Source organism: Vombatus ursinus, unplaced genomic scaffold, assembly GCF_900497805.2.
Source record: "Vombatus ursinus unplaced genomic scaffold, bare-nosed wombat genome assembly UNPS02009205.1, whole genome shotgun sequence".
NCBI classification, from domain to species: domain Eukaryota; kingdom Metazoa; phylum Chordata; class Mammalia; order Diprotodontia; family Vombatidae; genus Vombatus; species Vombatus ursinus.
In genome coordinates, this window is record NW_020948983.1 from 13,404,831 (window position 1) to 13,429,280 (window position 24,450).

General features: G+C 39.1%; 1 protein-coding gene across 1 annotated transcript in view; it reads left to right on the plus strand.

Annotated features, from left to right (window-relative positions):
• The window catches only part of SORCS1 (sortilin related VPS10 domain containing receptor 1), a 700,512-nt gene that overhangs the window by 460,384 nt on the left and 215,678 nt on the right, over positions 1 to 24,450 (plus strand). Inside the window, exon 5 of the mRNA XM_027852142.1 lies at positions 6,465 to 6,623. Coding sequence (XP_027707943.1) covers positions 6,465 to 6,623 — 159 coding nt within the window. The remainder of the gene's footprint in view (positions 1 to 6,464; positions 6,624 to 24,450) is intronic.

The following is a 24,450-nucleotide window of genomic DNA, read 5'->3' on the forward strand; positions in this document are numbered from 1 at the left end:
AGTTTCTTCTTTTTCCCACAGCCAGTGCTGAATGAATGCTTGGAGTTTGGGTGTGGAGCCTCTGTTGCCATTATTGACTTTCCGTGAAAAACAATTCATCTAAAACTTCACTGAGGGCAGCATTGGCACACTGTGCAAGGCATAAGTAAACTGGTTCTAATGACTTGTGGACTGATCCAAGCAAAGAATAATGACCTTCCTTGCCTGATGCTGCATCTTCCCCTTGTCTACACCCTCCCTATCTCAGAGAAAAACTTCATTCATGTTGGGGCTTGAGAAAAAGTGAAAGAAAAAAAAAAGTTTATGTTGACATAGCACTTTATAGTTTACAAAACCTTCTCCGTTCATTGTTTCCTTTGATCCCTACAATGGTCTGATAAAAATACAAGTTAGCCATTATTATTCCCATTTTACAGATAAAGAAATAGAGAGACAAAGAAAGTGGAATCTCTAAAGAGTGGCAGATCTGAAACAGATTTGAAAGAGTCCAGATCCTTCATCAAGTTAGCACCCCTTTCCTTGTGTGCCATTTAAAAGGTGAAACAGCGCTATAAGGAAAGGAGGTTCTGAATTCTGAAAAAAAGTCAGGAATAGTATCTCAGAGATTTTGTTAACCCTTTAATCAAATCCTCTTGGCTAGGTACCTGGATTTGTGGTAGTTAGTAAAATAATATTCAAGAATTGAAAAGCTCCAAATGTAATAATAAGAATTATTATTATAGATGGTTATGGGAACTAAATCATGCTGGAAGAGAACTAGTTTGTTTGAATGGTTGGAAAGTATGAATTGTAAAATACTTATAACTTTTTACAAGTTTTTGAAAAAGGGACAAAACCTCAAATAATTACTTCTAAAGTTTTTACCAGTAGAGGTCCTGCCAGGCCTGTTTGGAGAAGGCTAATTGGCAATTAATTTTTGTATACAGGCATTAACTAATAAAGTCTTAATAAAGGTTTGTTTTTGAAGAAGAACAAATAGGGCACTAGACCTGTGCTTAATTTTCTCAGCAGGTTCTTTCTTCATGGAGAATAAGAAGGTTATCTTCCACTCAGCCCAGATCAAATTGCCAAAGATTGTGAATTTGTGGGGTGTTGCTCTAAGCTGTCTGAAGAGTGGCTGTGTTTACTCTAGAGAATGAAGGACTCAGAATGCTTTGTTTAGGTCCTTCCTCTTGGAATATGGCCTATTCAGTGTTACTGAACACAAGTCGTCTGATTGGGGGTGGCTTTAAAAATGAACCACTGAATGACTCAGATTTGCTCAGTACAGATTCTCCATATCCCCACCCACCTAGGCAGTCATAATAGGTAGACGGAAGGGAAGGGGAGAGGGAAGATTTGACTGACTTGTCAAGGATGTCAGACTCCCATCGATATTTGAGGCTGCTGTGAGGACTTTATGGAACTTTTTGTACCTATACAGACATCATCCAGACAAAGCCAAAAACTAACCCGAATTGAATGATCTAAGACATTTTATCTGTGAAGTGTCAAATAACTCAACATTTAGAAAAATTTAGTCAACGAGCCTATTCTTTTCCAATTTTACCTGGATGTATGACATCATATAGACACAACTGCATTTATCAGGACATTAATAGCATCAGCTTCCCGGGATAGAAACCAGTATAATTTGGGAGATATTCTATAGGCCCCAGGGTTTTGATTTGCGTGGACTGGTTGGCCAGGAGTGGCATGATTAATATTTTACTATGAGATTTGTAGACACTAGAAGAGATAGGAACAGGGCATGCTTAAGGAGAAATACAGAAACAGAGAGAATAAAAATTTACCTCATCTCAGTCAATAGGTGCTCTATAAAATTGAGCCTTTCCATATTACCATGGAAATTACTTTTTGGCGGTAGTGGGGGAAGGTTGTTATACATTATTGTTAATTGTGGTTTGAGAAACAAAACAATATGATCATTTGATGGCATATTCGTTATTCAAAATATGACAGCTTTTATATCCTGGCAAATATGAAATCTCCTGGATGTATGCCTGCTAGTTTAGGAGACATCTAAATGGCCTTGCTTAATGTGTGCGATAGATTTTAATGAAGCCATGTGAGTTTATACTTAGCAGATCACCTGATGTCTGTCTTTGTGACAGTCAGCCAGTGAGGGGACAATGGTTGCCTAGTGAATACAAGAGAGAGGCATGTAACTTGGTGAGAATTTATCATTGGAGAGCAATATTGTCATTGGACTATGGAATGAAAGGTAATTAAAGTCCCCAGTTCCTTGGTGTGTTTTCCATCCTGCCTTCCATGGAGTTGACACCTACACTACTCTTCTGCTATCCTGCTGCTGGGGAAGGAGGGGGTGGGAAGACTTGAACAATGCTTTAAATTCATCCTGGAAAACATAAACACGGCTCCGGCTGAGCTTGTCTTATATACGAGCCTCATGTGCCATTTGCGATGACAGCATAACATTTTACACTGTGACACTAACTATCCTGAGTTTTTAATACGATTGCCTCCAAATGCTTTTGAAAGCTCTGTGTGTGCCTGGTGTGATGCTCTTTTTATGACATTGCTTCACTTCCCCCACCTTTTTCTTCTTCCTCTTCCTGGAAAAGTCTGTGTCCTTGGCTGGTAGTCTTTAACCCTGTGACTGCAATGATTTCTCTTCATATAGCCACACATTAGGCACATTGCTCATCCTTCTCTGAAAAAACACACTGCATGCCAATTCATAAGTGGATGGGGTAGAAGTCATGAGTACCAAAATAGGCCATACATCTAGAGACTTCGTTGAGGGTTACATTTCCATTAGGGAAAAGTGGACTCATGGAGACTTGATGATGCAGCAATACTGTATCAAAAATTTCTAGAGGCATAAAATTGGAAGAAAAAAAGATTTACTGGTAGCACCCATCCCCTTCTCCCCAATACCTTCCATGTTGTAAAACTAGCAACATGGTCTGCATGGCCTATGGAGAGACTGACCTAACCCAATATGAAATATCATGATGCAGGAAACATTTAGCATTTTTCCGGTGTCTAATGGATCAGGAACAAGTTTAGGGTTTTAATTATGGGTTCTTGGGAAAATGTTTGTGCCATTTACATAAATGGGGCTTTTGGGAAAGGCAGGGGACATATTGGAAGGAAGGTAATGAATTTCACTTAGTTCACCTTGAGTTTGCGGTAATAGCAAATTTCTTAGTGGATGTTAACCTTGCTGACACTTCTTTCTTCATCTTTAAAATAAGAAAGTTTCTTCCAAAATGGTTGCAAGGACTCTCCCAACCCAAATGGTCTATGATTCTGTGTTCTTTAGGCAGTCAGGCAGGTCTGGCTTTCCTGAATTCTGCTAAGCATGCCTTCCAATCAATCAATCATCTGCTTTATCACATCTGACTGTTCCCACTCCACATCTAGATTTTTATCATTCAAATGTACACAAGTGGTTGCACTTTTTGGTTATTATTTTAATGAGTGTGTTAAACACAGTCCACTGAGCCCAGAGCCTTTAACAGCGCTCTTAAGCCAACAGGCTGAAACAGATTCACCGTGACAGACAGACTCTATGCAGAATAAACAGGCCAAGAAGAAATGCCATGAAACAGCCCCTTGGAGAATTGGGGTTAGCCATTAGGAGGCAGCGCTTAATCCAAAGGCAACTGAGATGCTGAAACTAGCGACTGAGTTTACTGGTGGAATGCTCTCCCTTGGGACACAATTGGTCTGTATTCACATTGTCAAACAGTTAATAACCTTTGTGCCCAGGCACGACCAATCTTAGGAAAAATTAGGAATTATCCAAAGCTTGCCATTAGCCTGCTTGTTAAGTATCACCTCCCTATAGCCCCTGCCTCACGATATTGGCTGGTTCCAGGGAGCAGCTGGAGCCAGTTAAGGCGCTGCAGTGAATAGAGTGCTAAAGCTGAAGTCAAGAAACCCTGAGTTCAAATGTAGCCTCAGATACTTCTCATTTAACTCTGGAAAAGTCATTTAACCTCTGCCTCAGTTTCCTCAACTGTAAAGAAAATGATATTAATAGCACCTACTTTCCAGGGTTGTTGTAAGGATCAAATGAGATATTTTTGAAGTGTTTAGAACAGAATCTGGCACATAGTAGACGCTTAATAAATGCTAGTTCCCTTTTCTTCTTTCCCCTACCCTCCATAGGGGAGGAGTTCAACTCATTTGCATTAAGGCAAAAATGGTTGATGACTACTTCCTGCTTACAAGGGGGAATGAATTCTCAATCAAAGGAATATATATTGAATCTGGAATTTTAGGCATTATGTGGAGATGGGAGTAGAAATTAGGACCTTCTTGGGACCCCCACCAAAATTACACCACAAAAACAATTATTTTTTCAGTGCATAAGGATGTCGACTGCCCAGCACTATGAAAGGTGCAGTGGGAGATATTAAACAAGTAGAATAAATGTATTTTGCTCCTGAGAAATTGACAATTTAGTTGTACAGACAAGACTGAAGAACTAGCAGAATCAAGTAGTATATAATACAAGACAACAAGCAATGCCCTACTAAATTTTGGTGCATTGATGATCACAATTCAGGAAAAGCGTTGTCTGAGGCCTAGGTAGTTCACTTATTTACACACCTGGACACAGGTAAGGGCAAAACCAACAAAATACAGTATCTAAGAGGTAGATCAGACTTCAGAGTCGTCTAGTTCAGTCCCTATAACTGTTGCTAAGTAGTCTTAAGCATCTACTTGAAGACTTCCAGTGATGGGGAACCTACTCCTTCCTTGGCAGCCCACTTCACTCTGGAATGACTTGAATTCTTAGTAAATAGTTTTTGTCTTTAACATGGATCAGTTTCTCTGTAGCTTTCCCTCTTGCTACTAGATCTGCCCTCTGATACCAAGCAAAACAAATTCATTTTCTTTTCAACCTGACAGCTTTTCACATATTTTTTAAGACAGCTATCATATCTTTAAGAGGGAACTGGATGGCCACTTGATGTGTATATTATAGTGGGATAGATTCAGAGGTGTGCTATTAAATGTTTAATAGCTGGCTTTCCTAGCAGGTGGGAAGGGGTATGCATTTTTTAAGTTTACTGAGTCACTAACATTTTCTCCCTCACATCTTCTTAAGCCTAAATAATCAACAAAACAATAATTAAGCTCTGATTTATAGCATTTGCCAATTTCTGAAGTGTAAATGCTCACACTGAGAATTGAATTGGCTCTCGGGAGCTGGTCTGAGCTGGCTCCAACATAATCCTGGCTTGATCTTATGATGCTTCTTTTGGGCTATGGGTTAGACTATTTGGCCCCTGAGGGCCTTTCTAACTCTGAAACTTTTTGATTTTATTTTCTTCTAATTCTTCTGTTCTTTAGGTTAAGCATGCCCTGTTGTCAAATGATCTTCATGAGGCTTGTTCTTGTATCTCTTTACCATCCTGGTCGCTCTCATTTGGGCATGCTTCTCAGTATGTCAGTCACTTTCTTAAACTGCTACAACCCAAACTGAACATCATCATTGATTTTTTTTTTTCTTGACCAGACCCAAGTACAATGTGCCTAGGACTTCCCTCATTCAGGACACTATTCTTTTATTAATCCAGTCTAAGATAACTGTCTTTCTACTACAAATACAACATGAAGAACAATTTCCACAATGATGTTGAATAAGACAGTGTATCACCACCTCTGCAAGTTTAGGACTGCTCCCAGAATGGAGACTATGATACACTTACTCTGTATTATAGTTAGCTATGCATTTTATTTATTGTCATTTTAGACTGTAAGCTCCATGAGAGCAGGAACCAAAATTTATTTAAATTTTGTATTTCTCCTAGGGTTGATGTATGTTCTATATATAATGGATGGCTTGGTAAATTGTTGATGAGTTTTGAATTTGAATAGGGCTTGAAATAGTCCTTTCCTACCCCTCCCCCAGCCCCTCTATCATGCACATCATATAACCTACTGCAGCAAATATTCTTATTATATGAAGAAGAAGAAAAATATTAAATTATATGGGAAGAAAAAGAGGTGCAAAGGCCTTATTTGGTAAAGCAAAGTGATCTCATTGTGGAAAAAAACACTGAAAAGAAATGTGATGTAATGATGAGAATACTGAGAGAGGAGATTTGTGGTTTAGTCTCGACTCTGCCAGTAACTTGACCTTTGACTTAGCTTAATTGCTTTCTCTCTGTGGGCCTCAATTTCCTGATCTGTAAAATGAAGTACTAGGAGTTGATGATCTCCAAGACCTTTCGGTTCTGATTTTCTCTAAGTACTCCAAAGAAGGATGGAACTGCCCTTCTAATTCTCTTCCCCTGCTTTTAGCCTAAATATCCTGGTTGCTAGTTGTGCCTGAAAGGAGGCTGGAACAGAACGGGTCTTGAGTTTACTTTAGGTCAAGGACATTTAGTCTTTCTCCTTTCTCTTCAAAGTTTATTTGACTCAAACTTTTTCCTTTTCCTAAGGTAGGTTTGATATTCTGGTTTTTGTTTTTTTCCCTACAGATCATGCTACTCACAGACCCGGAGATTGAGAGCAGTTTATTGATCAGTTCTGATGAAGGGGCAACCTATCAAAAGTATCGGCTGAACTTTTACATCCAAAGCCTACTTTTCCATCCCAAGCAAGAGGACTGGATCCTGGCATATAGTCAAGACCAAAAGGTGAGTGCGTTGTTTTGAGACAGCTTGGCAGAGCTCTGGAGTAAAAGACCAATATTTAATTTTCCCCAGATTCCTGTCTAATGATTTCTTTTGTTCTTTAAAGAGGCTTGAATTTTGTGCCAAGTGCCCTGGCAGGGAAAGATGGGGAGCTGAGGAAAGGTTTTTGTTGATAGGGTTTAGCTTCTTTGAGAGATTCAGTTAAATGACCCTTTGATAGACTCTAGAATTAATTTATTTCAATAGATTGTTGAGAAGCAATATGACACGGTAGATAGAGAGTTGGCCCTAGAGCCAGGAAGCCCTGGGTTCAAGCACCATTTCTGATGCATGATGGCTCTGTGACTCTGACTACATCATTTAACCTTCAGTTTTCTAGGCAACATTCTCAAACTATAAGTGGTAGAGAAAGTGCTGACCTACTTCCGTGGAGGAAGTTCCCCACTCAGACTTTCCTGTATCAATGGAATCACAGATTCAGTTCTATCCTAGAACTATCCTCTATCCCCTCAGCATTTGTTAATTAATAATTATGTTAGTCACTCTTCTAAATACTCAAGCTACAAAGGCAAAACCCAAAATAGTTTCTGTCCTATAGGATTATAGTTTTGAGCTGGAAACAATTTTGAAGTCCATCTAGTCCAACCCCCATATTTTACAAGTGAGGAAACTGAGGCCAGGGAGGATGACTTGTCACACTGGGAGTAAGCTTCAGAGGTATGTTTTGAATTGGGGTCCAGTGACCCGGAGCTGACATCCTGTTGAAGAACACATTAAAAAAAATGGTTCAATGGAGAAAACGCTGGGTTTCGAGTCAGAAGACCAGGTTCAAACCTTGGCCCTGTTACTTGTGAAATCAGTGACTTTAGGCAAGACATGTTGCTTCTCTTGGACTCAGTTTCTTCATCTGTAAAATTAGGGGTTAGACTAAATGACCTCTGAGGTCACTTCTAGCTCCTAAATCTATGACCTTATGATAAATGACAAGTACTTTTAGAGGGGGCAGAAAGAAGACTAAAAACTGGTAGGGAGGGGTGTGGGAACCTGTCAAGAAAACGTCTTGTCTGGGTTGTGGCACCGAGCTGAGCCTTAAAGGGAAGTAGGGATGCCCAGAGGTGAAAGTAAGGAAGATGAGAATTCTAGATGGGGAAGATAGTCGTGAAGCATGGAATGTCACATATGGGGATTAGAAAGGGTGCCATTGTGACTGGAATGTAAAGTATGTGATGGAGAATCTTGTGAAACTTGGAACAAGGGAGGCTGGAGGAAGATTGTGAATGACGTTAACTTTGGATGACAACGTAGCATACCACTACAGAGTAAGTAAGGAGCTATTGAGCTTCTTTACAGGGGAGTGCCATTGTCAGAGCAGGGCTTTAGGAAAATTATTTTGGCAGCTACAAAGAAGGATAGGCTGCAGAGGAGAGAAACTAGGAAGAAAGCCAATGCTGTCGTTTAAGTAAGAGGTGATAAGGGTCTGAATTAGGCCATATGTGTGGAGAGGAAGCAAATATGAGAGATGCTGTGGAGACAAACTCAGGCAGTGAGGGACAGAGAAAGTAGGGTTGGAGAGAGTCACTAGAGGTGGCAGTGTAGATGAAGAATACATTTATGAGTCTTGGCTAGAAAGAAATAATTAGGAACTGTAATTCTAACCTTTTGTTGGAAAGATGAGGGATTATGGGTATGAAGTGTTGCACCGTTGTCATGGATTATGGCTTGTGTGTCTGTTTTAATGTTTGTTTTTCCTTTTTTATAAGGGAAAACTGGAAGTGTGAACATCAAGGTATGTCTGATAATATCTATGAGCTGAAAAGCTTCTGTAGGCTGGAAGAGAGAGAGAGAGAGAGAGAGAGAGAGAGATGAGGAATGAGGTCAAGGACAAAATAGAAGAATTAGAGGTTGCAATCAGAAGGCGGTATGTCAAAATCTGAATTGTGGAAGTTGAATAGCTAAGGGTGATGTTGAGCTCCAAGGATGGGCCATCTCTTTGGGTGGCTGCAGTAGCATAAATTTACTAATTGTGGGAGTTGAAGAAGTTGATTACCAGTCAATCAGGTTTTGTTTGTTTCTTTTTTCTTTCTTTCTTTTTTTTTAAGCAGACATCAATAGATAATATTGAAGTCCCTAACTAGGAGTTTGTTTGGAGGTCAGTAGGAAAACTATTTAGCCATCAACTAGGAACTGTATCCAGTGATGTAGATGAATTGTGAGAACCTTGAGGGCATAGAGGTTACTGAGTGACGGCAAAGAAGAAGCTTTTAAAAATATCCTCAAAGAGCATAGAATATGCCAACTGTTCTTTCTAGAGCAGTGTGTCCACAAAGCACCAAAGAAGGGACATCCAGAATTGGGAAAGGTAGTCGGGGATGCCATGTTTTCTGGGAGAAGCCAAGTTTCTGTGTTTGCAAGAAGATGGGAGGAATGTGAGAGGAGTAAGTCTAACATGAAGGATCACAGGATTTAACTCAGAGGTAGAAGTAGCAGGGAAGTAAGGGGCCATCTGAGACTCAAAAAAGCTAAGTGACTTGCCCAGGGTCACCCAATATTAAGTGGCAGAGGCAGGATTTGAACTCAAGTCCATTGATACCATATCCAGTGCTTTTAATCATACCATGGGATGCTGGTTAATAATAATAATACAGTAGCAACTGACATTTACTGTGCTAAGTGCTTTATGATTGTTTGCTCATTTGTTCCTCATAATTCTGGGAGATAGGTGCAATTGTTATCCCTACTTTACAGATATGGAAGCTAAATCAAACAAAGGTTAAATGATTTGTTAAGGGTCACACAGCCAGTAAGTGTCTGAGATTGGATTTGAACCCAAGGATTCCTGACTTTACTTCCAACACTTTTCACTGGGGCTCCTAGCTGCTAGTTAATAAAAGAATAAGTTGTTTCAGAGGGAACAAAGGAATTAGAGGATAGGGATCAGTGAGCAATGAGAAGTAGCAGAAGTGACTTTTTGCCCATATGGCAGGCAGGTCAGAATCATAGGGCTTCAGAGAGGACAATTAGTAATGGAATAACTTTGTTGATTTTTCTCTCTTAGGACTTAGGGGCAACTTCATTATAAATTGTCCTAGGTTCTTGATCCTTGAAGCTATAGAGTGACTGGTTGAGGTTAGATCTGATGAATATCAGTGGAAAGGGCTTATAAATAATGAAATAAGTGACCAAAGGAGGTTAATAATTTCCCTTCCAGGAGGTTCTTGAAAATGGAGTTCCTCCCATTCTTTTTGTTTTGATTGGAAGGATAATGCTGGGAACCAGAAGTCTTGAGTTTTACTTAGATTTGATACTGTTAACATTATAACCTTAGAAAAACTGTTTCCTTTACCTGGCTATTCTAAAATGAAGGCGACTGGACTGGAACATCAATAAGATTTCTTCTAACTGTTACACTCTGTGAGGCAGCGAGCAATGATTAAGCTCCTGCTGAATACTTGGTAGATAGGAAGTATCTTTGTGACGTCACTGAAACTGAAGACAGTCTCAGCTTTGAGGTTGTTCACAAACTAATTTGGGAAACAAGACAAAGATATACCCTAAGTAGGTTGACAATAAGTCAAAGCTAAGCAGAGTATAACCCGGTGAATAATAGATTGGTCTCCAAGATTATCTTCAGTTTTTGCTGTCTATAGCCTGATTGTGCATACAATTATTTGCATGTTGTCTCTCCCATTAGACTAGGAACACCTTGAGAGCAGAGACTGTTTCATTTTCCATTTCTCTGTATCTACAGCACATTGTGTGGTGCCAGGTATATAATAGGTACTCAATAAATACTTGCTTACTTGACTTGGCCTATATAACATATAGAAGAAGGGATAGCATGTGGAAGTAGGGGTGGGGGTAGAGGATACAAAGTTAAGGAAGAATGAGAATGGAAAGGGACTAATCAGACAAGGCCTCTAGTGGAAGTTGGAGTTATGAACCTCACCTGGAAGAAAGTGTTGAATAAGGACTGGTAGGGAGAATGTCGACAGATGATTCCAAGGAAAAGAGTAGATTTCAATCTGCCCAGGATGCTGTGTTTGTTTCATATTGCCTGAAGCTAGAGAAGTGGTTTAGATGATCTCTTGGGGTCTATTTTGGCGCTAGGATTCTGGGAAAAGCAAATTGAAATTCTTAGGATTTATACTGCCCTTAGTTCCAAATAAAATGCATGTGAAGTCTAAAAATAGAGAAGATTTGCAATTAGCATTTCATTTTCTAGCAGACCAATGAGCGTAATGCCTGATTTTCATTCCTAGAGCAAAGCTGTCGTCCACCTGGTCCAGTGTTGTGCAGTTAGTGAAAAGCAGGTCCAGTGCTACAGGAGACTGAATATTTCTCCTTCAACCCATTTCATTATATTAATCAGTCCTTGAAACTCTTCCTTCTGATAGTGAAGCAGTGAAGGAGAAGATTTACAAGTTCCGGTTATAATTCTTAACCTCTAATGGAGGAGGCACATAAAAGTATAAACCTTCATGGTTGGCAGAATGAAAAGAATGCTGGATTTTAGAATCTAGTTGATGTTAATTTTAATCCAAGTTCTGCTACTTAATTCTGTGACTTTAGGCACATTAGTTACTTTCTCTGGGACTTAGTTTCCTCCTATGTAAGATGAGGGTGCTGGACTATTTGATCTAATGTCTTTTCCTGTTCTAAAGCTGTGGTCCTCTGTTTTTATACTCCCATTCTCCAGTGGTCTGATATAATGGACTGACCACAGACCTCAGCTAAGAGTCAGGAGATTTGGAGGTTCTAGTCAAGTAGTCATTAATTTAACTCACTATGTGATTCAGGTCTTAGTTTCCTCCCCTCTAGAATGGGGGTAATTATTATTGTTTCAGGGTTAAAGTCATATGATTTAGAGCTAAAAGGAACCTTAGAGATCACCTAGTTCACCATTCTTATCACTCAATCATATTTTTATCACTCAATCACAAAGGATTATGTAATTGAGGACTTAGAGGTAGAAGGGACTTTAGAAGTTACCTAGTCCATTCCTCTCACTTTATGGATGAGGAAACTGAGGCCCTGAGAGTTTAAGTGACATGTTCAGGGTCATGTGGTTTCTGAGGCAGGTTATGAAGACAGGTCCAGCACTTCATTTATGAAAGCCTATTGCCTCTCAGTTTTATAGAAGAGGAAACTATTGTGTAGGTCAAATGAAACCAGATTATAATTTACAAACCAGAGTGACTCCAATATGCAAAAATAAGTAGGTCACATTTATATAGGGCTTTATAGGTATAACATGCTTTCCATACATCATTTCATTTGGTCCTCATAACAACCCTGTGGCAGCACAAATATTGCCATTTTACAGTAGAAGAAACTGAGGTTAACTCATTTCCCCAGTATCACATGGATAGTAGTAGCAGAGCTAGAATTCTAACCCAGGGTTTCATACTCTAAAACCACAGCTGTTTATACTGCATTTCACTGCTTAGACTTGTTTCAGGTACCACGATCCTTACAAAGAAGGATAAAATCCTCATCCTTTTTGACCTTTTGGAATTATTAAGTGGTCACCTTCTCCCTTCTCCCTACCCACCTCTCTCTTTCCATCTCCCTAACTCTTCTCTCTTTCCCTCTCCCTCTCTCTATCCCTCACATTTGGCATTTAAAGCACTTCGTGATGTGACTCCAGCATGTTGTCCTGAATGATCTCACCTGACTCATCCTCAGTGACACATTACTCCCTCTATCCTATGTTTTTGAATAGGCTCTCCCTCACACCTGGAATGCTGTCCCTTGTCACCTCTACCTCTTAAAGAATCTCTAGCTTCCTTCGATGAACAGTTGATGGATAACTTCTTACAACAAGTCTATCCTGGTCCCCTTAGTGCTTGTTCTTAGTGCTTGCTTCTTTCTCTTCAAATAAACATGTACGTGCTTATCAATTTATGTTCCTATTATGCTGTTACATTATATTCCTCAATAGAATGTAAGCTCCATGAGGACAGAGGCTCTTCTTTTTGGTCTTTATTTTTTTTTTATCACCCAGGGCCCAGACTGTTTTAAAAATGTCTGTGTAAACCTGTTATTTCCTTGGTAAAGGGGACTCCTGGTGAAGAAGTACCTTTTACCAATGGAAATCTTTGCAATTTATCATCTCATTGAGATGAATGATGCACTGGTAGATTAATTGATTGGCCAATTATCACACGGCCAGTATGTGCCAGAAGTAGGAGTTGAACCCAGCTCTTTCTGAATCTGGTGCCTGTTCTCTATCCATTCCACCACACTACTTCAACTCACATTTTGCACATAGTAGGTACTTAATTACTATTTAAAAATATATGTATATATGTATACATGTGTGTGTGTGTGTGTGTGTATATATATATATATATATATATATATATTGAATTAGATTGGAGAGCCCTTAAAGGTTTTGAAGAAGTCCTGAGAATTGGAGAAAGAGAAACTGAAGACATGAAAATAGTTTTGGAAACATTTGAACAGTCCACGGGTAGTCAGAACTATGAGGTAAATGACAGATTACAAATGAGTACTGATGCTATCTGAAACCAACCTTATTGCTGAATTCTTCTGAGGAATGGGTATATAGAAAATATTCTAAGGAAACTTCAGTATAAAATACTGGCTATATTACACAGCCAGCTTGGGCCTGTATCAATCAGATAGCCTAAATATAGGCGATATGACACCATGGAACATAAGCTTGTGAACTAGAGCATTTCCTTGGGGAGGACATGCCTCTCGGGAACTGTTCCTCTTTCTTAGGGTGTTTAGTCTTGAAGCCCATTTTGCTGCATCCAGTGGATGCCAACCCCAGAGTGGGGCTGTGCTGTGCCCACGCAGGTAGGTCAGTGACACAGAAACAATAGCTGTTAATCACCCATGAACAACAGGGCTATTAGCACTGATGAGATGCGACTGCCCTGCACCAGGGAAACGTCAATGATGTCCTTGATGGGGAGGCTGACAGCTATTGCCCAATGAAGAGGGAAAAAAAACCCCAAACTTAAGCTGTATGAATAAATGTCTTCAGTTCTTCATGACAGGCACCAATACTGTTGTTCCTGCTGCAGAACCCACAGTTCAGAATCTGGTCTCAGCTCTTTGGAGTTTGCTGCTAGATCAGTGTAACTGGAAAGATCCAAGTCTGCGGAAGAGGGGTGTTGCCTTTAGGCACCTCTTAGTCAAATAAGAAACTTCCTTGAAGGCTAGACCTAAATAAAATCTTCCTCTGCATGTATCCCTCCTTCCCTCTCTCCCTTTGTTACTTCCCTTTATTTCCCTTTTCTTTCTCTTTACCTTTCCTGTCTTCATTTCTATATGCATACATCTCTCTCTCTCTCTCTCTCTCTCTCTCTCTCTCTGTCTCTGTCTCTCTCTCTCACTCTCACTCTCACTCTCTCTCTCTGTCACACACACACACACACACACACACACACACACAAACACACCCATCCTTAATGTGGCATAGTGGAAAGAGTATTGGATTTGGAGTGAGACTCTGGGTAATCTTAAACAAATTATATGAATTCTCTGGGCCTCTGTTTCCTTATCAATAAAATGCTGGGATCTGACTGAATGATTTGTAAGATTCCTTTCCTTGTAGGAGTCTTTGGTTCTTTTTTCCCCCTTTAACTCATTACCCTGCTATTGCTTTTTCCCCCCTTTTTCTTACTCTCCTTTTTTTCCTCCTCTTTCTCAAACTGGGCTATGGTTCAAGCTCCTGAAACTGAAAGCTGCTGCTGATGGTGGAAAGATTCATGTTCTTGATTTCTTCTGGATGCCTCAGCCTATAGAAGAAGTTTGAAAAGTGAACCTTTTCTCTGTGACCTTGCTCAAGTCACTTCACTTTTCTCAGCCTGTTTCTTCATCTGTAAAATGAAGACATCTATCTAGATGATTTTGAATGTCTTTTGCAACTCTAGAATCTGTGATCATCTGACTAGTGGAATTACCCTGTGAAACAGGGCATGCATAGCCAGTAATTATTGTTCATGTGAAAGATTAGGGTAGTGGTCCTTTACCTTTTTTGTTTCATGGAGCCCTTGGACAATCTGTCAAAGATCTGCAAAGCCCTTTTCAGAATAATCTTCTTGTTGTTTTAAATTCATAATGACAGGAAATGAGAAATTTTAGTTATAGCTTAGTGAAAATAAAAATCTTATTTTTCCTCAGTGAAGTTCAGAGACTCCTTGAAATCTACCCATGGACCTGGTTCCCAGATTAAAGATTCTTACATTATGGCTTAGTTACCCGTTGATTCCTTGGTGTTGTAAAACCAAATATAATGAATACTCATGGAGAGACTTGGGTTTAAATTCCACTTCACACACTTATTAGCTCTGAGATCATCTTTGGCCAAGCCAATTTAACCTGAGTCTTAACTTTTAATCTGTAAAATGGAGATAATAATACTTGAAGAACCTGTCACCATTTTGTTTCGTTTTTGAGGATTAAACTTGATTTTTCACTGCTTTGCATTATGAAAATGTCAGCTCTTATTATTAAGGAAGAATAAAGGTCTAAGAACAGACCCATTGAAGAGTTCTGTAATCAGGTAGTTTTCTGTTGGTTGAGGGGATTTGGTGGCTCTTTGAATTGGACATGAAACTTGAATCACCGTAATTACTCACCAACAAGCTCAAACATGTTCCTGATGATCTTTCTTTGTAGGATGGCTGATGGATGCTTATATTTGGAGTCCACAGCCCCCTAATCCACTGTGTAAATTCTTTTAAAATGTCTTTGTATTGCCAGGAAAAAAAAGACATTATGTAAATGCCAGCAAAATCTTAGAAGGGGGTAGGATGAAGGATGCTTGGAACAAAGCTAAACTCATCGTGCTAGACCCTTCACAAAGGAACAATGGGCCACCCAGGACTGGAAGCTATGGAATAGCTCTGAATATTTATAAAGAATGAAATGAAAGTTTTGTTTTTCCTCCCACTTTCATCTTGTGCACTTAAGCTGTAGGCAAACCAAACATTCAGATAAAAAACTGTTTCCTTTCTTTTCATTAGGATGCTGAGAAAGATATAGGAGATATAATCCTTCACCTCCATTCTTTTTTCAACTTATTTCTTGCTACTACACAGGAAACCACCCAAAGAAGGTTTAGTGGTGGGCTATGTCTGCCAGATTACATCTTTATTTTAATTTGGCAATAAAGTAGTGCACAAACTGTGCTATAAAACATTGCCTCCAAAGGCATCGCTCACTCTGTCTTAAACACCTCACTAAACAGGATGTTTTGGGAAACATTTTAAAAGAGAGAAAACAAAAAAGCAGCTGTGACTGAAAGAATAACCAGCAAAGAGAAAAGAATCCTGATATCCCAATTTGGTGGAAGAGCCACGGCTTTGCTTTAGCCATTCCCAGCAGGACATTACCTGAAGCAGGGCAGATTTTGATTCCCACTGAGGACAGTTAGGTAATGGCAGGTGTCACGAGGGACCTGGCAGGCAACTCCTGCCTTTGTGCAGGCATTTAGGCGAGATATTGTTCTAGTTGGGTCACTGAATCAAGCCTTGTCCTGCTTTCCAGGGCTCTGTCAAAACTTCCTAGAATCTGTCCACAAACGGACTTGGTAGGGAAAAATTTCATTAGTTTGGGGGCAGAAACGACTCTTTCACTTCAGTATCATACAGTTTTATTGCTTTTCCTTTGACTAGGGCAGGAAGTTGTATATAAGCAATTAGATACTCAGGGAGAAAAATGGGAAAAATAATTGTTGTCTACTCCTTAACATATTCACCTTTCTTTTTACTTCTCTCTTTTTCATTCTATCCTTCCTTTATTTTGCTCCTCTCCACCTCCACTTTTTTGTTTTTAATTTATTTCCCAAATGGTGCAGTAAATAGAATGTTGGAATCAGGAAGACATGCATTCAAATCCTTCCTGGACAAATCACTTAACCTTTCTTTCTCAGCTTCAGTTTTTTCATCTGTAAAATGGGGATAATAGTAACTACCACTCATGGTTGTGAGGATCAAATGAGATAATATATGTAAAACACTTTGAAAAAAACTTAAAGCATTATATAAATGCTTATTATTATTAAATATTAATGAAGTACTTATTTTAGACATTGGGCTAGGCATGAGGTTTTCCTTCCTTTCTTCACATGCTTCCTTCCTTCCTTCTTCCATTTTTCTCCCTCTTCTTTCTTTTCTCCTGTCTTGTGCTCTCTGGTTTCTTCCTTTCCTTCCTTCCTTCTTTCCTTCCCTCCCTTTCTCTCCTTCCTTCTTTCATTCCATTGGTATATCTCCAAGTGAGAAACTTCTGCTGTCCATAACATAAACCTGAGCAATTCAGAATTCTACATTTTCTTAACACACCTGGATAAAGGGGATATTGGCATTATGCTAAGGAATAACAATAATTTAACCTGAGTGAAACCCGCCTTCTCTGCAGTGTAGTCTTATAAAGTCACTTGAGGCACTGAGGAGTAAAGTGTCTTGCCCAAATCCCCCAGTATGTGCTGGAAGTGAGACTTGCACCTAGGTCTTCCTGGCTCTGAGTCCAACAGCTCTTTAGCCAGTATGCTACATTCTCTCTCACATGTGGAATACCAAGACACAAATGAAATAATCTTAACAATTGATGATGAAATTGTTTCTCTATTCTCTTACTTTCCTGTTTTCTTCTTTTTTTTCTTTCCTTCCCTGCCTTGTTTCCTCAAATACTCCTTTTCTGTGACTTGTATCCATAGGCATTGCACAGCTCATTTGATGGTTCTGAGGGTTTGAGAGGCTGCTGGGTTATGTTAGATCCCTTAGGAAAGGGAAGGAATGGTACATTAAGCAGTTTTATATGTTGGAATAAGTATTGGACTGTGAGTAAGAGACCTGGCTTCTTGTTGTACTACTCCTTACTGTGGCTTCAATGTGGCTTTTGAGGGTTCCAGAACTCCTGGTCCTATCCCTGATCAAATCTTGTCTCTATTGTCAGACACCGATATCCAATAGGTAAAAAGATGGATGTGAGAACATTAAAACAATGTTAATTTTAAGGGAATCTAATAACCATATTATTCTCAACCTGCAAAGATTACTCCATATATACAATGAATTCAGGGAATTTACAATCTAAGTAACCTTTCATCCATCTGGTTTCACATTATAGCACAAGAAGGATACAGTTATTTTTAGCAGGTCTGTTGAGCTTGTCTCATTCTCATCCATTATTGACCTCTCTACAGCTTTTGACACCATTGTCCACACTCTTCTAAATATTCCTCCCTGTCTGTTTTTTTTCATAACATCATCCTTACTTGATTCTTTTAATCATCATCTGATCAGTGGCCACTGGCCATTCCTCTGCTCCTTACTTCTATATGTTGGCAGGCATGAGGTCCAAGCCAACATGGAACCATTCCACATGGAGTCCAAGAGCTGCTCTTTTTTCTGCTCTATTGCTTGGCTTTGTGTCTTCTTCCCAGGAGCAAGTTCAACCCCTGCCTATACTTGAAAGGCTCAAGAACCTGGAAAGACCATTTGTTCCCTTATGCCAGCCTATACTCTATACTTCATACCCTAACTTTGGATGCATCCTAATAATCTATCTGAGATCCTCTCCTCTTCTTTCTCTGTACTCTCTGTGTGACCCCATCTGCTCCATGGGTTCATTTATCTCTACAAAGATGATTCTCACATCTATGTATCTAGGCCTAGTCTTTTTCATGAGAACTAGCCCTACGCTATCAACTGTCCATTAGACATTTAGAACTAGATGCCTTAGAGATATTTTCCTCCCACCCCTAACTCACATCTCTTCTAAATTCGCTATTGCTCTTGAGTGCACCCTATCCTTCTAGTCATTAAGATTTATAACTTCAAAATCACTATTAGTTCCTCACTCTTCCTAACCCTATGTATATAGTCAGTTACCAAGTGTTATTTATTTGATCTTCACCCTATTTCTCATATCTATTCCTTCTTTCCCCTTATACAACCACTTCTGTTGTTCAGATCAGTACAGTACCTCTTGCCTGGACTATTACAATAATTTCCTAATTGGTCTCCTTCCCTCAAGTTTGCCCTCTCACCAATTCACCCTTCACACATCTACCAAAGTGATATTCCTAAATCACAGATCTGATCATGTCATTCCCACACTTGATAAATTCTTTTTTGGAATTTAAAAGCTTTTCCCAACTTGGCTACAACCTACTTCCAGGCATCATATATTGCTCCCCTCCATGCATTCTTTGGTTCTGCCAAACTGGTTAATTTGCTGCTCCCCAAAATGACATTCTCCCTCTCATCGTAATACCTTTGCATCAACTTTCCACAATGCTTAGATACTCCCTCCTGTTTTCCACCTCTTAGAATCCCTAACTTTCTTTAATCCTCAGCTCAAATATCAAATATCCTCCTATATGAGGCCTTTTTTGTTCCTTTAGTGCTAGTTACTTCCTCCTCATTCCCTTCTACCAATTTGCTTATATCTACTTTTCTACATGCTTATATAAGGGTACATACTATCTCTCACTTTAGAATAGAAGTTCCTTGAGGGCATGTACAGTTTCACTTTCGTCTTTGTTTTTTTGTCTATTAATCAGCACAGTGCCTGATGATTAATAAGTGCATAATAAATTTTATGATTTATTTAGAACTCATAGCATCAGTGGTAAAACCTTATGTTAGACTGCCTCTTGGAATTTCTCCCCTAGAAATCTCTTAAAGTGGCTGATTATTACTCCTTGGCTTGGGGAAGCTATAGCAATACTTCTCTTACATAAACCTTTTCTGCTCCTTTTTCTGACCATAATGCTCTGCTTGCTATATCCATGTCCACTTCTACCTCTTGTTCTGGCTTTAGCGTCCCTCATTTTCAATTAAGCCCTCTTGACAATGATGCTACTGTCACCACACTATAGCCAACCCAACCACTGTGAGAGCAATAATGACTTTTTTCAATGAGTGCTATTTTTTTTTAACCAGACATTTTGCGAAAAGAAGCCCAAGTTTGTGGCTGTTTCATAGTCATGACCCTGCTTTCCTGGCTGTCCCTAAATAAATGATTTCTTCTCTTTAGTCCTCAATTTCTTTGCAAAATGAAAGACTGGTCTACGTGATTTATAGATTCATAAAATCATATAACTAGAAGAGACCTTTGGGATTCTCTACTCCAACCCCCTCATTTTGCATATGAGGAAACCCAGTTCTAGTTAGGGGAAGTGATTTATTTGGAACAGAGGAGCTTGGGAGTCTATTGAGCACACCCGAAATCAGATCTGTCTACTAGGCCAGTGTTCTTTTTCCTACAAAATGATCTCTTCTATCTCTATAGTTCTGTATGTCCTGCAGAGTCCTGCTTGCTCCTAGTACGCCATGATTGTCCATACCTTCTTGATCCATCACTAAGATATTGTGTAAATAGGAATGGATAAGGCTATGCTGACTTAGATTCTTCTCCTTGTCAAATGATATTGATAATAACAATGGTGAAATAAGAGGTATTCTTTTTTTTTTTTTACATTAGCCAGATGGAACTAACATTCTATCTGTGGAACCAATAGATATCTATGGATCCAATAGATAGATAGATAGATAGATAGATAGACTGATAGATAAATTTATCAATAGATTTTTTTTTTTGACTTGGCCTATCAACCCCTTAATATTGAAAGGGCAAGACTGAAATAGAGCAGGAATTACTCCTTGAAGTGCAGCCCTTTTGGGATTTTCAAATAATTGCTACTCCAGCATATATACTTAGGCAATTTCTATCTACCTAATGCCGTCACACATCCCCATGGAGCTGCGTTAAGTAAAAAGGCACTCAGTTATTTATAAGAAATATGTTGAGCATTTATATACCATGCTATGCAGCTTTGGCATGATTTCCAAGTGCTTGAAATTTCCCAATGTCATAGCTGATTTTTAATCTCATGAATATTTAAATGATTTAAGTATCCAAGTACAAAACTAGCAATTAGAGTGGAAACTGGGGAGCTTGCTAAATGTCAACCCTGATGGTTGTTTATAAAACAAATTCTCAGGCCTAAATGCCATGATATGCAAACAAGGGAGCCCTGTATTCACCCTCAGATATCATGTTTACTCAAGTTGTATCATTATTTTTCACTTGCTACATGAAATGACTCTGCCTGCCTCAAAGGGTTTTTAAATGGGGCACTGTGGAGGAGAAGAATTAGACCAACCTCAAAAACTGGCATGGGTTTAAGGCTTATGTTAACTTACATCATCTGTGGTTTCAATCATGGGATGATGACAGAACCTTGAATTTTTAACTCTGAGCCTATCACATCAAATCTCTCTTAGGGTTTCTAAAGACCTCTTTAAAAAAAAAAATCACTGTGGAATGACTTCAAAGCCATAGGAAGAGGTTCATTGTGTTTTTGGTGAGGATCAATATTTTTAAGTGCCCCCACTATGTGTCAGGCACTTATAAGAATTTTTGTTTTCGATTCTGACTCTGCTCTTTATCAATCCCTTCCAGATTTGTGGCATGTATAAATTTGATGAATGTATATCTTCTATTACTTCATCCTAGTCATTGATGAAAACATTAAACATTCTGGTGCCGAGCACAGATCTCCTGATCATTCTAAGGGAGATCTCCTTTGAAGTTAACATTGAACAATTAGTGACTACTCTTTAGGTAAGGTCTTTTAAGCACTTCCAAAGGCACCTTACTGTAATAGGCCAGCACTCTCTATATTGCCTAACAGGATAACATGAGAAATTTGGCCAAATGTTTTAATAATATCTAAGTAAATTATATATAGCTTCCTCCTTATCTACCAGTCTCATCTTACTGTCAGAAAAAGAAATCACTAGCAACCCTTTTCCCTTTCAAATGCACCCCCATAAACTTCCTGATCTCTCTAAGTCTTTTCCCACTAACCTTGTTCTGCTCATTAATAGTAATACTTTTTTCCTGCAGAATTTGAAGTATGTATTGTTTAATTGCAGCTGTTAGTTGTAAAAACAAAAAGCAAACAAAAAAGTCAAGGAAAGGGTTTCTTCCTTGTATCTCAGCACAGAATTCTATTTAATATTCTACTCATCTGATATGGGATAAACAAGTAGGACAGAACCCTCGTTTTGAGAACACCTGGGAGAGGAGGGAGGGGGCTGAGTTAGTTTCTACTACCATTTTCCCATGTGGGAAGGCTATGTGGTATACTGCTAAGAATAAAGGCCTATGCATCAGAAAACCTGAGCTCAGAAACACAGTAAGGAACCTCAGAGGCTATTTATTTCAACCTATAATGACCCAGAATCCCTTCTGCAATATGACTAGCAAGTGTATATTTTTCCTTTTCTTGAAAACCTTAAAATCCTTTGACTTCTGAGGCCCTGCTATGTGACCACCCTCCCACCCCCCATTTTCATGCCTCCTTTTGTATGTTGTCTCCTGTTTTAAGCTCATTGAGGGCAGGGACAGTCCTTTATTTTTTTTTAAATTGTATCACCAGTGCTTAGCACAGTACTTCATAATAGGTATTAAATAAATGTTTATTGGATTTATTGGATTGGGATATAGCACGTGAATACAAATAAGCAAATACCATATAATTCTGAGGATTGGTGTTATGTACAATTCAAGGAAAAGTAATAGTTTAGTTTCTGTAGAACATAGAATATGTGAAGTCAGAGAAGGTGAAAATAGTCGGGAAAAGAAAATTGGACACATTTTATAGAGGGCATTAAATGCCAGGTTGGAGATTTTGTCTTTTTTTTTTTCCTTGAGGACAGAAAAAAATCACTGAAGTTGAGTAAACAGTTAGTCTACTTTATATAACTTCTCCTCTCAGGCTTCCAAGGATTTCCAGTGCAGCTTCTGAAACTCCATTCAGATAATTATGCCTTCATGAAAGTCTCTTTAAAAGTCTCTAGCACTATAGAGTTTCTCGAGTGTTTTCACACTTTTTCCCCAGAAAAGGGGTATGATCCACTCAAGTCTTTTGATCTTATTTCTTCAACTAGATGACAAATTCTAAGTTCAGGAACTCTGTATCTTATTTTTCCATGATTCTGAGCACTTAGTGGCTGTGTGGTAACCACTTGTCAAATTGAGTTCCTTTGGTTCAAGACCATTTATTGATCTTTCTTATGGAGATGGTTTTAGGCACATAGTACCCTGCTGCACAGAGCACTGTACCACACTGCCTAACAAATGCTACAAATTTCAGTGGCACATGGGGAGTGGTCAGTGACAGTTTTGATGAATCTAACTATTGAAGAGACTGCACAAGATAAGTAAATGTCCTTTCCTTGCCAACTGTTCTTCAGCATGTCCCCCAAGCTTTTGTGCTTCAGCCACTATTATTGGACTATGATAACTTTGGAAATCAAGATACATAAATTAGCCAAAATAGTTGCCTTTGATGCCATTTTCAATGTGTGTCACAAAGAAACAGGAAAATAATTTCTTTCTAAGAAAAAATTCTTGCTCTACTTCTGTTGAGTCAAAGTAGAGGGGACAGACAATTCCTACTTCTAAACTAGTTTCTATGCAGTAACCCTTTTACTAACTAATGTTCTTAATAGAAAAAAGAACAAAATGTTTACATTAACTCATAGCCCAGTGTCCACAAGCTCTGGTCTCAAATTAAATGTATACTATCCTAGAGGTGACCCTAAAAAGTCATTCTTTTTAGCTTATTATTTTGTTCAGTGAAGAGACATCTTATATGTTGCTACATAAAAAAACAAAACAAAACAAAACAAACAAACAAAAAAAAACAAACCAAAAACAAAAACAAAAATGTGAAATGTAAGGGGCATGTGCGAGCACCTCTTCCTACCCTCTTATCCCTGCCACCACCAAAGGTATAGAAAGCACATACAGAACTCATAAAGCTCACTGTTTCTCTGGTTGGTCCCCTTTTCCACAGTCCTCCTCTCTGGCATGTACCTCTCACCCCCAACTCCCACATATATTTTGTTCCAACATGTGGTTTGCACTCCTCTCTCCCCCAGAGAGGAAACACACCTTGGGACCACTATACAAGTGAAATCCTAATGGTCCCTCTTTTCACCTTCCAGAGGCTCCTGAAGGCTCTGTAATATCTCTACCCCCCCCAAATGAAATGTAATTGGTATGGCTAGATAGGCAACCCCTTTCTCATTTTATCTTCACCATTCAAACCATTTACTTTAATTGTTTCCTTCTTTGTAAGTTATATCTTCCTTGCCCAGAACAGTGTCTGGCACATTGTAGATGCCTAATAAATGCCTATTTATTGATTGATCAATAGCAGAGTGAAAAGTTGAAGACCTTTGTTCCTTCACAGTTTAGCTTTTGCTTTCTGACTATATCTCTGCATAACACCAGGTTCCATGTGCACAATCTCTCTCCAAGGGACATGATACTTGTGAATTTGCCCCTTCTATAACTATAAGGCTGAATTCTAGGACTCTCAAATTTGGGATTCCTTGAAATGCAATATCTAAGTGTGGTGCTGTCCATAAAATTTCCCTTCTTTGGCAAGAAGGTGAGATTTTAGTATTAAGAAACCTCTAGGTGGAGCCAAGATGGTGGAGTAAAAGCAGTGACTTGCTTGATTTTTCCCCCAAACCCCTTCAAGTACCTATAAAAATGGCTCTAAACAAATTGTAAAGTAGCCGAACCTACAAAAAGACAAAGTGAAACAAATTTCAGCCCAAGACAACCTGGATGGTTGAAGGTATATCGCACCTGGCTGGAAGAGGAACGCAATTTGGCGTGGGCACGAAGGCCACAGTAAACCTGGAGCAGGCCTCAGAAGACTGAATCTCAGGCAGCTGTGGTGGTTTCCAGACTTCTCAACCTACGAACACCAAAGTCAACTTAGAAGGTCAGTGGGAAAAGTCTGTTTCTGCTGTGAGAGAGA